Genomic DNA, 14,856 nt, shown 5'->3' on the forward strand with positions numbered 1-14,856 from the left:
TTTTTTTCACCTAGCATGTAGACTGAGAGATTCTTGGGCATAAATGATAAAAATACTTTATAAGGATCTTAGTATTTCACACTGCTGGGAAATGTTAATTATTTTAGGAAGGACTCTGTGCCGTGGTCAGTGCTGAATTTTGATTTTGTTTATATCCGATTTCTAGTCAAAGTTGAACTCTAGAATTGACATGTTTCTCCAGAACAGTCATTCATGTTGTTCGGAAGTTCAGCTGTGGGAGTAATAATCAGTGTGGTGTGGTTGTTTTTTTTGTTTTATTTTATTTTATTTTATTTTAACTTGGTATTACTGTTGGAAGTTACATTATTCTATATAGCCAGGGATATAATTTTTTTTTTTTTGTAAAGTCATAACTGGATATCTTTTCATACAGAAGTTGAGAGCTTTCTGTGGTAATTGAGTAACATTTTTGGCCTGTGTTACATAAGTGATCAGACTGAATGATCAGAATCTCTTCTGGTCCTACAGTCTATGAAATTGCCTTTAAGTAAATGTTTGACTCATATGAGAGACTAATAGTGTGCCTGAATTCCAAATTGCATAATTAGATTTTGAAACCCTTTAGTCCCTCCTCCTTTCCCCCTGCCTCCACCCCCAAAAAAAATTACAGAAAAGGGCCAACTGGAAACTCCAGATTCAGGGGTTTGGTTCCAACTCCTACCAATACCCAGTCTGTTCTGTTTATAGTCTGTTAGCCAGAGCTAACTTGGAGAATTTAGTGTGACTGATTTTTTTAAATGATTGACCATTTATAAAGCTCCTCAAATGTCGTGTGCAATTAGTCCATAACATGAACTACAATAGCTTAGAAGTAATTTTGAAAAAGCATAAAAACATACTTAAGGTAATTTTAAGATGTCTTTTTAAAATGCTGCTGTGTTTTCCCCCCCACCCCTTCCTTGTTACAGGAATGTTAACAATTACCGATTTCATTAATATACTGCATAGATACTATAAGTCTCCAATGGTAAGTACCATATCAAGCTTTAATTATATCTCTTACAACTATAACACACACAAATGCAAATCAAGAAATTGAAAATAGATTAATATTTGTACCACCTTTAGAAGCTTAATTGCTATCCAAAAGCTTTTTTGTACTTTTAAGAGGAAAGGATGGCTTTGTGGTCAAAACACTGGACTGAGACTCTGGAGACCTGGGATTAAAGTTCCAGCTCTTCCACAGACTTACTGTGATCTTGGGCAAATTCCTTAGCCTCTCTGTCTCGTGGATAACGTTTCTTTCCCATTTATCTTTTCAATTTGTACTATAAACTCTTTAAGGCATAGGCTTTCTTGTATTATGTATGTGTTTGGTGCCTGCCACAGTGGGGCCATCATCTTGGCCTCATGTAGATACAGACTCTTGGTTGGTTATGGACTGCAGGCACTGTTATATAACTACTACTACTACTAAGATGTCTTGTTTTGGAGTAAAAGTCTAGCTAAATGCTACTGTAAAATATTGAGTATGTAAAAGTGATTTAGTATGAAAAATAGAAAAATATTTGACAGTTGTGTAGGGTTTTATGGTACATTTAATTCCAGAGATATGATTTGCCCATGTTGAATCACACAGAGGTTGAACCTCACCAGTCTGGAACTCTCATCTGGCAAACTCTGTAATCTGGCATGATTTTAATCAGCCAGATGACCACCTATGTGAGTGTGGCCAAGTTTCCTGTGGTCCCATAAAGTTTGTTTACAGCTACCAGTCCTGCCTCAGAGTTCTGTGCTGTTATTTAGTTCTAATTTACCCCAAAATGTCTTCTAAGAGCCCAATAAGCAGTAGAAGTGTTTTGGTAATGTGCTAAAAAGCTTCCGGGACACCAGGCAACCTTGTCTGCTGTGCTTCCAGTTGGCTGTTTTGTCGATAACTGTGGATGGGCAGTCCAGCCGCTCCTTGTCGACAGAGTGGATCGCTCTTGCGATCTGCTTGGCAGTCTGGGCGTGATTTGTTCACAGAAGTTTTTGTCAGAAGATAAAATCTTCTGTTGACAAATCACTCTAATCTAGATGCAGCTGGAGAAACTGCTGTACAAACAGCTCTGAAGTAGGAAATACTGGTAGCCTTTTCCCCTTTGAGTTGCCACCAGAAAAAAGCCTCTCGAGTGCATTCGAGCCTATCTTTTTTCCTTTTGTCTCCCTTCACCAGAGATGTAAGAAGCACTGCAAAGGGCAGAGTCCCCTGGTGCAAGGATTGAAACCTGAGACCTGTATATGAGCCACCCTCAGTAGATAATTGGACATGACTGGTATCTCGCACCTTGTGAAAGGAAAATCTAAGGGGAACTATTTTACCGAGGGGAACAACTAGAAATAGTTACATAAATTACTTGCAAAACTTGTCCAGCACTTGAAAAAATAAATTGTGAAGTAATTTATTGCAAGCAGCTTGCAGCTCTTGGAGACTGAGTACAGTCTCTTGAGACCACAGTGTCTGAACTAGAAGAGTAAAAGGAGACAGATGTGTATAGATAAGACTTTCTGTGACACAGTACAGTGGTCCCATCCCCCACTCCCTGTCACCTTCCCATCTGACCACCTTTGTGTTATTGAGGAAGGCAGATACCTCGGGAAAGGAGAACGTCAAGCTGGAACAGCAGGAAGTGCTTGCATAGTTAGATCCTTTTTTCAGATGGTGTCCTACTATCCTCTTACATTAAGGATACTTTTCCTGTGGTAAGGAATTACTAGAAATCTAGATAGTTGAGTTTGCGGCAAATGGAAGAACAACACTGCAAATTGGCTGCCAGATGTGAAGGTTGCAGACCTTTCAAATCATGTAGATCGACTTGCATACTGTGCTGTGAGAGGAGCCAGCAATCATGATTGACATTGGTATTAGTGCTGTAAGAAAAGGTAGAGAGGTCCTGGATGCCAAATTTAGGTTGCTGGGTAAGAGATTGAAGTCCAAGCCATCCCTGAGACCATTCTCTGAATCCTGGGGTCATAGAACTGGAAGGACCACTGAGAGATTGTCAAGCTGAGTCCCTTACATTCATGTCATGATCAAGCAACACCTAGACCAGGGGTGTCCAACCTTTTTTCATGGGGTGGCCACACAGCAATTTTTTTACTTGGTCCTGGTGCTGAACATAAAATAGCCCCAAACCATCCCCCACATTTAAACCCCTCACAGCTTCAAACCACCCTGCTCCCCCAGCCTTAAACCTTCTGCAGCCCCTAACTGCTCCCGCCCGCGAACATCTCAGCAGGGGCAGCTCCCTGCTGTGCTGAAAGAGTAGGATTCAATTTAACTGGTGTAATGGCCAGCTCCCTCCTGCCAGCCATTTAAATCAATTAAATTGAGTTCTACTCCAATGTTTCTCAACCTTTTTTTATAAAGTACCCTTTAAAAAATTTGTCAATACCCCAGTACCCACAATTTTCAGATATGCAAAATCCCCAATCCCCGCTCCCCTCTCCAGAGCCAGGCAGCCCCAGCTCTCCACTTGAATCCAATTATCTCCCCATCTCCCAGAGCTCACCTCCCCCCTCTCTAAATAAATGTCCTCACCCTCAGCACAAACTGAATGAGATGACTTACCAGAGCCGCCACCACTTCAGGAGCAGCAGGAGTTGCGCAAGCTGGGGCCTGAACCACATCTGCACTGGGGGCTCAAGGCATGACCCACATGAGCAATGCTGGCCAGAGCCAGACCCCTGTTGAGTCACGCTAGAAAAATGGTGGCACTGCAGGTGGTGCGGGCCACATAAAAAGGCTCGAGGGGCCGGATTCTGTCCTGCAGGCTGTGGGTTGGACAAACCTGATCTAGACAATCCCTGACAGGTGTTTGTCTAGCCTGCTTTCACAAATCTCCAATGATAGAGATGCCTTGACTCTTGGGAAGTTTTTCCTAATGTTCACCAGCTGTTGTTGAAAAGTCTTAACATTATCTTCATGCTTTCCTTTGTACAAGGAGAAATGAAGTCTTAAGAGAATAAAGATTCAGCCATGTCCCCAGTTATTTGTTTAGGGGTATAACAAGGCTACCTATTCTGCTCTTTGAACCATCTCCCACACACTGTTTGGATGCTTTCCACGTTTCTGGGCACTGGCATGTTAGTTATTTGGTCCCCTCCACCAGTTCATCCATATAGCCTTGCTCAGCAGTAAGTGCACACAAACTTATCCTTTTCCACTTTCCTTGGAGGGAAAGGGAAAGACTTGTCATATCCAGGTTCCTGTTAGCAAGGAAATACAAGGAGTACAGAAACTATCCTTTAACTTTTCCCAGATGATAAGTTTATGGCTCTCATTACCTTTTGAGCCTCCTGTCTAATTAAGCCATTGAGCACCCGTTTCCCAGTGAAGCCCACACCAGGTTTGTTACCTTAGTGGAGTGCTAGGTCAGTACTGTCACAAAGGGGAAAAAGGTGTTTTAGCTCAGTTTTGTAATTAGCAGTCATCCTTCGTTGCTGGGTCTTTTCAGTGATTACAGAGAAACAGAGTTCATCAGTCTTCCTTCAAAAGTGACCTGCAAAGAGTTTTTTTTGTTAATAGGGGTGAGAGGGAACGTGTGCCTTTTATTTATTTTAAAGAAAGATACAGTATACCATAATCACTTGGTCTTTAAACCTAATGCTAAGAAGCATTGCTCTCTTTTTCTGTGCAACAGTTGCCAATAGGTTCTGCCTTTCACTAGGCCAGTGTATTTCAAAAATTATGACCAACTGTGACTTTTTGCAGTAGTGATTGTGCACCAAAATTTTAAGGAAATAATTCAGACATGACAGTTATTACTCAAATCTGATTTTCTTTTGGGTGTGAATGGACAGTGTTTTAAGTATTAAACTTTCATGTTTTAATTGTAGGTTCAGATCTATGAGTTGGAGGAACACAAGATTGAAACATGGAGGGGTGAGAACATGTCTGTTAAGATCCATTGATGCCTGTTAAAGATTCTTAAAATTATCTCTGAAAATTGTGTTTTGGTTACTCAGACACTTAATCTGTCTCATGCTAAGATACTTGTGTAAAAACAGAAGATATTTAGAAATAGTCTGTTTGCTCACACTGCTTATTTTTGCACTTGAAATAATCTGTTCATACTGGTGGTGGTAATAGTAAACTCTAATGCAACAAAGGTTCTTTGAAGGGAAACATAAGTATCTTTTGTAGGATGAATAAATCTTAAACCCACCAAGTTATACAAACGAGTTGATGTATTGTACTTTCTCCCAGTAGCAGTTTCACTATTGATATTACAGCGTCCTGCTTTGAAAACTCTTAAGTGTGCACTAGACCATCACATCACGAGTTATAACCAAATGTTCTGGGAGAGTTGGAGAAGGACTTGGTTTCCTTTCATACCACTTAAGGAAATGTTCCTAAATATAAACACACTCCAACTGCTTATGGCCTTTAAAATTTCTCCTACTGTTTTAAACACACTTTTTGGAATATAGCCATTGGTGGGTTGGCTGCCTGCTTTTTCCAGATTTGTGTTAACAATTTGTGGTAGCAGTTTCAAATATGTATTTTTAGTCATGGGCTAGTTACCTTTTAGCAATAACAACTTAGAAAAGAGGATTGTAAGCTAACTTACGTAAAGATTATGTGTAGCGATGACTGTCATATAATAGTTCATCAGTTCATGCCAATTTCGGATAGTTGGACAAAAACTTGAAAATCGTAAGTTGGTTCACTTTACAGTTTGCACCATAGCCTTCTAAAAATTACCAGCAAAAAGTTCTTAGTATTCTGTTCATATAAATATAAAATCCATTCTTAGTGCGTATGCACTGAAGAACTGCATCTTTTAGCTGTGTCCCATTAGGGCAGAACAGGACCAGTTGAACCTTCCCTCCCCCGCACCCACCAACTAATTCTGTAAGGTAGAGTGACACTACCTCTACCTAGTTTCTCTTGCAAGCTTAAAACAAATTGTATGTAGTAATATTTTAATATAGGTGTTGATAATTAGGTAGGTTATGTTTTTAATAGGCTTCTGTTCTGGGCATCGGTGCTTTTCATTGGCTGATATCAAGATGAACAAAAATCTCTGTTTTGCTGGAATGAGGGGCTTATTATTGACACATGCCTTGTTTGTCTGTCTGTCATTTTTTAAACACACTGAAAAGGATGGGGAAACTCACCTAAAACTTTATCTGCTTGATAAAGGTATACCTCTGATCCAAAATTCACCCAGATTGGATTAGCTTTCCACCAAATATACCTTATTAGTATGGACATTATGACCAGCTCTGGAACTCTTCTGAAGCTTGCTGCTGCTGCTGCTGCTCTTACAAATCCTTTCCAGTGGCTGAGTAGGGATACAGTAAAACTCTTCTAAAGAGCAGATGTATAAAAATCTTCATTTTAGGAACCAGTCAAAAAGAAAAGGCATAAATCATCTCAGCCTCCCTGGTACAAAGCTGGGATTCGGGATCTTCTCTCACCCAAAAAAGGCTCTGCACACCAGTACCAGATAAGGAGCAACCTCAATCAGGACAATCTCCAGTATACTGTCCATGTCACTGCTTTGTGATGCTCAGTACTGACATTGACATGTCTGCCCTCCCTGATGCATAGCTGTTGCCTTTTGGCTATGGACACTCCTGTATTGGTATGAAACACTGACATTTCCTGAGGACAGAGTAGGTTTTTCTGTGTCATCTAAACTTTTTTCTGTAGCCCTGGGATGTCTGCCAAATCAGCTCCCTCGTTGTCAGAATTGTATTCCTTCTTATCCTCTTCAAACCACTGTGGGAAAGGTTATTTCACATACTGCAGGCCCTCTATTATCTGACCCTTATATGTCCAATAAGGAGTCCAAGGCCCAAAGTTTATCTAAGTAGATACAGTAACCTCTTTCATGTTTGGCAGCCCTGGGACAGGGAGGTTGCTGGATATGCAAATATTCTGGATACTAGAGAGGTATACCTAGCAATGCATAACATTAAAGAAAAACAAGATTAGATATTCAGAAACAAACAAAAAAATGTATGCAGAGTACTTTCTTTACCAACAGTAGTATTGTACACTGTGAACATATACTGCATTTGTTGTATTTATTTGTATTTATTTTTGCTATACTTTACTTAGGGAAAATGTAACTAAAATGCTGGTTATTTGAGAGTTCCGGATAATGGAATGCCAGATGTGAAAGAGTTTACTGTACAGGGGATGTAATGAGGGAACTTAATACCTTAACTGTGGTCCGCACTCCTTTTTCCTAGAGCTGTCATTCATGGCCATTCTGGCACCATGGATCATCCATCACACCAGGAAACCTTCCTCTGCCCCCCTCAGAGCCCATGTCCCTCCCTGAAGGTCCCATGTTATACATGTTACTTGCTGATCCTCAATAAATTACAAGTTTCTAATGGGGGGCTGTGGAGGGGAGAACATCAGTTAGCTGAACTTGCTCCTGCTGCCATTTCATTGTCATCCCCTGACTTAATTGTGGTCCCATCTATTCCATTATCCCCAGCAACTGCAAGACCTTTAAAGATTTCCATTTGTGAGACGGCAAACATTTTGGTATTACAGCTGAGTTAGTGCAAGAGAAATCCCATAAGCAGTTATACATTCTGTGCACCTAAATGCCAGACACTGTCTGTGCCACTCAGTGAAGAACTGTTAGAGCCTGCATATCCTTATGATAGACAACTGCATCTGTTCCACTGAAATTTTAAAAATATAGTGAGACTGTACGAGAGCTATCCTCAGGATTTCAGTATTTTTACTCTCCTCCCACAGCTAGAATCCTTGTAACTGCTGCCCAAGAAAGCCCAAAACAGCAAAGGGAAAAACAGTCCAACCTATATCACTTCGGAAGGAAGGGCTACGTCATTGCCAGACTTCATTTTTAAGATAGTCAACTACTGTGCACTCTTTTGCCAAATACAAGGACATGAGTTGGTATAAGGTACTGGACTTTTAACTGATAGATGACCACATGAGTTCTAAAGAAGAATCGAGATCCTTAATTTCTGAAAGTTAGCTTTCTTGAAGTGGTTAACTTTAACTGCTTCAGCTGCCTCTTTCACAAATGTTGCTGTTACAGAAATATGTAGAGCACCTACTTAGGGATCAGTGTAATAATTTTATGAAACACTGCTCACTGGTGGAAGCATCTAAGTGTCCCCTTTTTTTGGTAGAGCAGTTTTACAATCTTTCTTCAGGTAGACTCCCAAGTGCTCACCTCCAGTATAGTTGGTTACTACTTGTGAGTCCACAAGAGTGGAATGTATCTGAGCAAGCACTCAAAGGAAGAACAATTATATACCATACTAGAACTACAGTTATTTTAGATGTGGTATTGGTATAATATTCCAGTTTGCCCTCCTTCCTTCCACTACTACAGAATTCTATAATATAAAAATGCATATTTTATAATTTTTCATCAGTAGATCTCACTGAACTTCACAATCAATAATGGATTCTGTACTGATAAGAATTAAGGATTGATTAGCCTCACTGTGCTCCTTAATCAGTGACCCAAAATATTCTAATCTCATAAGGGATTTGTGTACTCAGAGCAGACAATGTATATAGGTTCCATTGGATGAACGTTCCTTTCCTTTCCTGATGTCTAGTATTGCTATAACGACACCTTCTGGTGATATTCTTCTTTGCATTACTTCAACTCTTCTTAGTTAAAGAATTCCTGTAGACCCCTTTACTGATTGTCCCTTTAACTTTAGTGTAGGGGGCTCACCGTCAAAAGTAGCCCAGCAAATTTATTTTACTATATAAAAAATGTCTAGGTGTTGGTCTGATCATGAGCATTTGTAATTTCTCATCTGTTTTATTTTACAGTGGTGAGTTGTTGTGTACATTACAGGAATTGTTCACTTCCTAATAGCTAAAACATTGACTTCTTTAAAAATGTGCTTTTTAATGCAGAGCTTTATTTACAAGAAACATTTAAGCCTTTAGTGAACATCTCCCCAGATGCAAGGTAAGTTTGTGCTGCTTGCTTTTAACTTATGCTGTTCACGGAATTAGTACTAAGGATTTCTCTACCTACATTTAAAGAGAGGATTTGCATTTATAAGCAAGAGTACGATAACAAGGAGTGGAAAGACTCTTTTTTCATGTTTTTATTTAAGTGACTCGAACAAAGAATTCTCCAAAAATCAGTATTGAGTCCTGTGGGATATCTTGTAGTGGGGAAGCAACTTGCAAGCTTGTCACAAACCTCTTACTTAATTCCCTTCAGTGCACCTCTCAAGGAGAGGATGAGGCCAGTGACATGTTTGCCTTTTCACTTGTATAGCTATCACAAAGGAGAGAGCAAATACTGCAGGGAAGATAGATCACTCCATGAATCCTAATTACTAAGGAAACTAATTTGTCTATAAGTAGCATACATTTTATTAGAGTAACACTTACGCAAGAAGTGTTAATCCGTTACTTTTTGGAGCTATGCCCTCAGCATTTGTTCCAACAGTCTGGGAAATGTCAGTACTTCAAGGGTTAAATCATGAGTAAAAAATTAATAATGTCTGCTCTCAACTTACAGTTGGTAATGAGTTATTTTTCTTGCAGTCAAACTAACATTTTCTATTTCCTGCTATGCTTCCAGCTTTCAGGAAGAGTAAAACTAGATGGTGGGGGGGGGGGGGTTGGTAATATTATGCAGGCTCTCATCTCTTGGTCACTACTTCAGCTGAGCTGACTTCTAACATCTCTCCTCCAGCCTTGCCAATCATCTGCCAGTGGCATATATTTAATCACATGGTAGTCTTTGGCTCCATTTCTTCTAGACAAGTGTGCATTTTCTGAAAGGTAGCTGATATAAATAAATAATTGGCGTTGCTGGATGTCTCAAAGAGCCAGTGTTTGAAAGAGCATACAGTGAAAATAAGCTCTCTTTCCCCTCTGTGATTTTTTTTCAAAAGAGGCTTGAAGCACATCCAGTGCAAGAGAATTGGAATAGTGTGCATTGTCACTCTCCATGTGTTTTCTTTAGGAAAGAGCATTAGTTTTGAGTGTCATTAATTGACTGTCTTTATTTTTGAATTTACGTTTGTCATGAGGACAATAGTCAATTGTGGAGAAATGTTGCTTCTACTAACCTCTCTTATAATGGTTTACTGTCCCTTAGTGTTTACTGATACCAAGGATTTATTAAACTGTTGATATACATCTGTGTGCATGTGGTTTGTCTTCAACAATAGTGAAATTAAACTTGCTGAAATCTTTTCCTTTGCATAAGTTTTTTACAATTTCTCTGGGAGTTTATGTGGAAATTAGGTCCTGTGAATTCTTTATCATGCTTTTATGATGTCAAAGTATGTTTTGGAATTTCATTGTTAGAATTCACTAATACACTTAATGATTTTTTTCTTCAGCCTGTTTGATGCTGTATATTCATTGATCAAAAACAAAATCCACAGATTGCCAGTTATTGATCCTGTCAGTGGGAATGCACTTTATATACTTACCCATAAAAGAATCCTCAAGTTTCTCCAGCTTTTTGTAAGTAGTTTAAAATGTATTTTGACCTCTCCTGATTTTAAGTTTATTAATAATAATTTAACCTTCCACTTGGAAACTCTTCTTGATTAAACTCTTGAATTTGAACATTTTTGCTTGTAAGTGGCATTGCATCTCTTTTTGAAAGTAGGAAAGATACTCTGAAAGGAGAGGTCAAAAATCTTACCCAACCCCCTTTCCACACCACCAATTTAAAAAAAGTTGATAGCTGACACAAACTGTCCTACATTCTGTTGTTTTGCTGTCTTCTTTCCAATAAGAGTACTACAAAAATGTCTAGTTCAGCTCACTATTCTATTGAGGAGCTCTTTTACCCCAACAAAGAGAGATTGGAACTGTCCTTAACGTTACTCTTGCAGCATCTGTCATGGTGGTGAAAATGAAGCAAGAGAGGGTTATTGTAGCTCATAATGTGTTCAGATCAGCCCATGTTGAATGTTCAAAGATTTAGATAGCACAAAAATTAGGGGACACCAAATCAAATTAGTATGCAACAAGTTTAAAACAAATAAAATGGAGTATTCTTTCACACAATGCCCAGTCAACCCGTGGAACTCCTTGCCAGAGGATGCTGAGAGAGCCAAGACTATAAAAGAACTAGATAAATTGATGGAAGATAAGGTCTATCAAAGGCTATTAGCCAGGATGGGCAGAGATGGTGTCCACAGCCTTTGTTTGCCTGAATCTGGGAATGGGTGACAGGGTATGAATCACTGGATGATAACCTATTCTGTGCATTCCCTAAGAAGCGCCTGACATTGGCCACTGTCAAAAGACAAGAAAATGGGTTACATCAACCTTTGATCTGATTGGCTGAGCTGTGGGCAGAGGGAGGAGCTATCAGGGAGGCCGAGCACTTAAACCCCGCTAGTAAGCGACCAGGGAGCTTTGCAACCGGGTGCTTGTGAACAGGGTGAGTGCTAACAAGAGGGAGTTTAGAGGGGGAGCTTGGAGGGAGCCAGTGACTTCTATTGCCCTTAAACTTAAATCCTTTATAACAACCTCTATCTGAAACATTTAATTAAACCCTCATATATAATTAGAGTAGGATATGGAGGCAGAAGCCCAGCAGCAGAGTGGGAGCTATCCTGTTTATTGTGTCGAGTGCAATATGTATGACTACCTACCCTGTGGGCGGGTGGCGTATGTGTGCGCTCGATGCAAGGAGCTCCTGGCCCTCAGGGACCGAGTGCGTGCTTTGGAGGCCAGGGTGGCTGAACTGGAGGAGCTAAGGAAGGCAGAGGTGTTTGTTGATGAGATTTTCCGGGACATAGTAGGGCTGTCCCACCTCCAATCTGACAGTCCTGATGCTGTTACGGGGGATGAAAGGCTCAGGGAAGGAGAGCAGTCAATGGGAGCAGAGGGAAACCATCCCATAGTTGGGACCCTCCTTCCAGAGAGTGCTATGGTATCCTCTCGCGCCGAGGATACTTCTCCGGGGGAGGGAGTGCCAGCTGTTAGGAAGAAGCAGGTTTTAGTAGTGGGGGATTCGATCATTAGAAATATAGATAGTTGGGTTTGTGATGACCGGGAGAACTGTATGGTGACTTGCTTGCCTGGTGCGAAGGTTGCGGATCCCTCGAGGCATCTAGACAGACTTATGGGCAGTGCTGGGGAGGAGCCAGTGGTCGTGGTACATGTCGCTACCAATGACATAGGGAAGGGTAGAAGAGATGTTCTGGAGGCCAAATTTAGGTTACTAGGAAAGAGACTGAAATCCAGAACATCTATGGTGGCATTCACTGAAATGCTTCCAGTTCCACGCGCAGGGCCAGATAGACAGGCAGAACTTCAGAGTCTCAATGTGTGGATGAGACGATGGTGTAGGGAAGAGGGGTTTAGATTTATTAGGAACTGGGGACACTTTTGGGGTAGGGGGAGCCTATATAGGAATGATGGGCTCCACCTAAATCAAGGTGGATCCAGACTGCTGGCTTTAAACATTAAAAAGGTCGTAGAGCAGTTTTTAAACTAAGAGGTGGGGGAAAGCCGATTGGTGCGGGGGAGCACCTGGATCGGACGGAGACTTCTCTTACACGAGGCTCCATAGATAGGGATTCCCTAGAAGTTAGTCAGATAGGGAACGTGGGAAATAATATATGGGCAAGATCAGATGTGAAACAATCGCGTATAAAAAAAAATCCAACGTGTCTGTGAAAGGCGGACATATAAATAGTGGTAGTTTTTTAAAGTGCTTTTACACAAATGCTAGGAGTCTGTCTAATAAGATGGGTGAACTGGAGTACCTCATATCAAAGGAGGAAGTTGACATAATAGGCATCGCAGAAACATGGTGGAATGAGGACAAGCAGTGGGACACTATCATACCGGGATATAAATTATATCGGAAGGACAGAACAGGTCGTGCGGGTGGCAGAGTGGTACTATATGTGAAGGATAATATAGAATCAAATGAAGCAAAAATCCTAAAGGAAGCAAAATGTTCCATAGAATCATTATGGATAACAATTCATTCCTCTAATATGAATATGGCATTAGGAATATATTACCGACCACCTAACCAGGACAGTGATAGTGATGCTGAAATGTTAAGGGAGATTAGAGAGCCTATCAAAATAAAATACACAGTAATAATAGGAGATTTCAATTATCCCCATATTGATTGGGTACATGTCACCTCAGGACGGGATTCAGAGATTAAATTTCATGATGCCTTAAATGACTGCTTCTTGGAGCAGCTAGTACAGGAACCCACAAGGGGAGAGTCAATTCTCGATCTAGTCCTGACTGGAACACAGGGTCTGGTCCGAGAGGTAACTGTTACTGGACCGCTTGGAAATAGTGACCACAGTATAATAACTTTTAATATTCCTGTGTTGGGAAGAACACCGCAGCGGTCAGACACTTCGGCATTTAATTTCAAAAAGGGGAATTACACTAAAATGAGGAAGCTAGTTAAACAGAAACTAAAAGGTAGAGTAACTAAACTAAAATCCCTGGAAGCTGCATGGAAACTGTTTAAAGACACCATACTAGAGGCCCAACTTAAATGTATACCCCAAATAAAAAACCACAGTAAGAGACCTAACAAAGAACCACCATGGCTTAACAGCCATGTTAAAAAGGCAGTGAGAGAGAAAAGGGCAGCTTTTAAAAAGTGGAAGTCAAATCCTAGTGAGGAAAATAGAAAGGAACACAAACACTCCCAAATTAAGTGTCATAATGTAGTAAGAAAAGCCAAAAAAGATTTTGAGGAACAGCTAGCCAAAAATTCAAAAAACAATAGTAAAATGTTTTTTAAATACATTAGAAGCAGGAAGCCCGCTAAAAAAGCCGTGGGGCCCTTGGACAATAAAGATATAAAAGGAGCGATCAAGGAAGACAGTGCCATTGCGGAGCGATTAAATGATTTCTTTGCTTCAGTCTTCATGGCTGAGGATGTTACAGAGGTTCCTAAATCTGAACCAGCCTTTTTAGGTGACAAATCTGAGGGAACTCTCCCAGATTGAAGTGACATTAGAGGAGGTTTTGGAGTTAATTGATAAGCTGAATAGTAACAAGTCTCCAGGACCAGACGGTATTCACCCAAGGGTTCTGAAAGAACTCAAATGTGAAATTGCGGAGTTATTAACAGTGGTTTGTAACCTATCCTTTAAATCCGCTTCGGTACCCAATGAGTGGAAGACGGCCAATATAACGCCAATATTTAAAAAAGGCTCCAGAGGAGACCCTGGCAATTATAGACCGATAAGTTTAACATCAGTACCAGGCAAATTAGTAGAAACAATAGTAAAGAATAAAGTTGCAAGGCACGTAGAAGAGCATGAATTGTTGGGCAAAAGTCAGCATGGTTTCTGCAGAGGGAAGTCATGTCTAACTAATCTATTAGAATTCTTTGAAGGGGTTAATAAACATGCAGACAAGGGGCACCCAGTGGACATAATATACCTAGATTTCCAGAAAACCTTTGACACGGTCCCACACCAAAGGCTTTTATGTAAATTAGGCAGTCATGGGATAGGAGGAGAGATCCTTTCATGGATCGAGAATTGGTTAAAAGACAGAAAACAAAGGGTTGGAATAAATGGTAAATTTTCACAATGGAGGGGGGTAACTAGTGGTGTTCCCCAGGGGTCAGTCCTGGGACCGATCTTGTTCAACTTTGTCCATCAATGATCTAGAAAATGAGGTAAGCAGTGAGGTGGCAAAGTTTGCAGATGACACCAAGTTGTTCAGGACAGTCAAAACCAAAAGGGATTGTGAAGAACTACAAAAAGATCTCAGCAAACTGAGTGATTGGGCAGCAAAATGGCAAATGAAATTTAATGTGGGTAAGTGTAAGGTAATGCACATTGGAAAAAAATAACCCAAATTACATGTACAACATGATGGGGTCAAATCTAGATACGACAGATCAGGAA

At 40.4% G+C, this 14,856-nt stretch overlaps 1 protein-coding gene across 13 annotated transcripts in view; it reads left to right on the top strand.

Moving 5' to 3' along the window:
• Window positions 1-14,856, top strand: part of PRKAG2 (protein kinase AMP-activated non-catalytic subunit gamma 2) — a 401,630-nt gene that overhangs the window by 364,248 nt on the left and 22,526 nt on the right. For all 13 annotated transcript variants that reach the window (XR_012644083.1, XR_012644082.1, XR_012644084.1 and 10 more), the window contains 4 exons: window positions 930-988; window positions 4,840-4,885; window positions 8,879-8,933; window positions 10,330-10,456. Coding sequence is in view for 10 of the 13 variants with exons in the window: in XM_074985101.1 (XP_074841202.1) it covers window positions 930-988; window positions 4,840-4,885; window positions 8,879-8,933; window positions 10,330-10,456 (287 nt within the window). In the remaining 3 variants the exon portion in view is untranslated. The remainder of the gene's footprint in view (window positions 1-929; window positions 989-4,839; window positions 4,886-8,878; window positions 8,934-10,329; window positions 10,457-14,856) is intronic.

Source organism: Carettochelys insculpta, chromosome 2 (assembly GCF_033958435.1).
Source record: "Carettochelys insculpta isolate YL-2023 chromosome 2, ASM3395843v1, whole genome shotgun sequence".
Classification (NCBI taxonomy): domain Eukaryota; kingdom Metazoa; phylum Chordata; order Testudines; family Carettochelyidae; genus Carettochelys; species Carettochelys insculpta.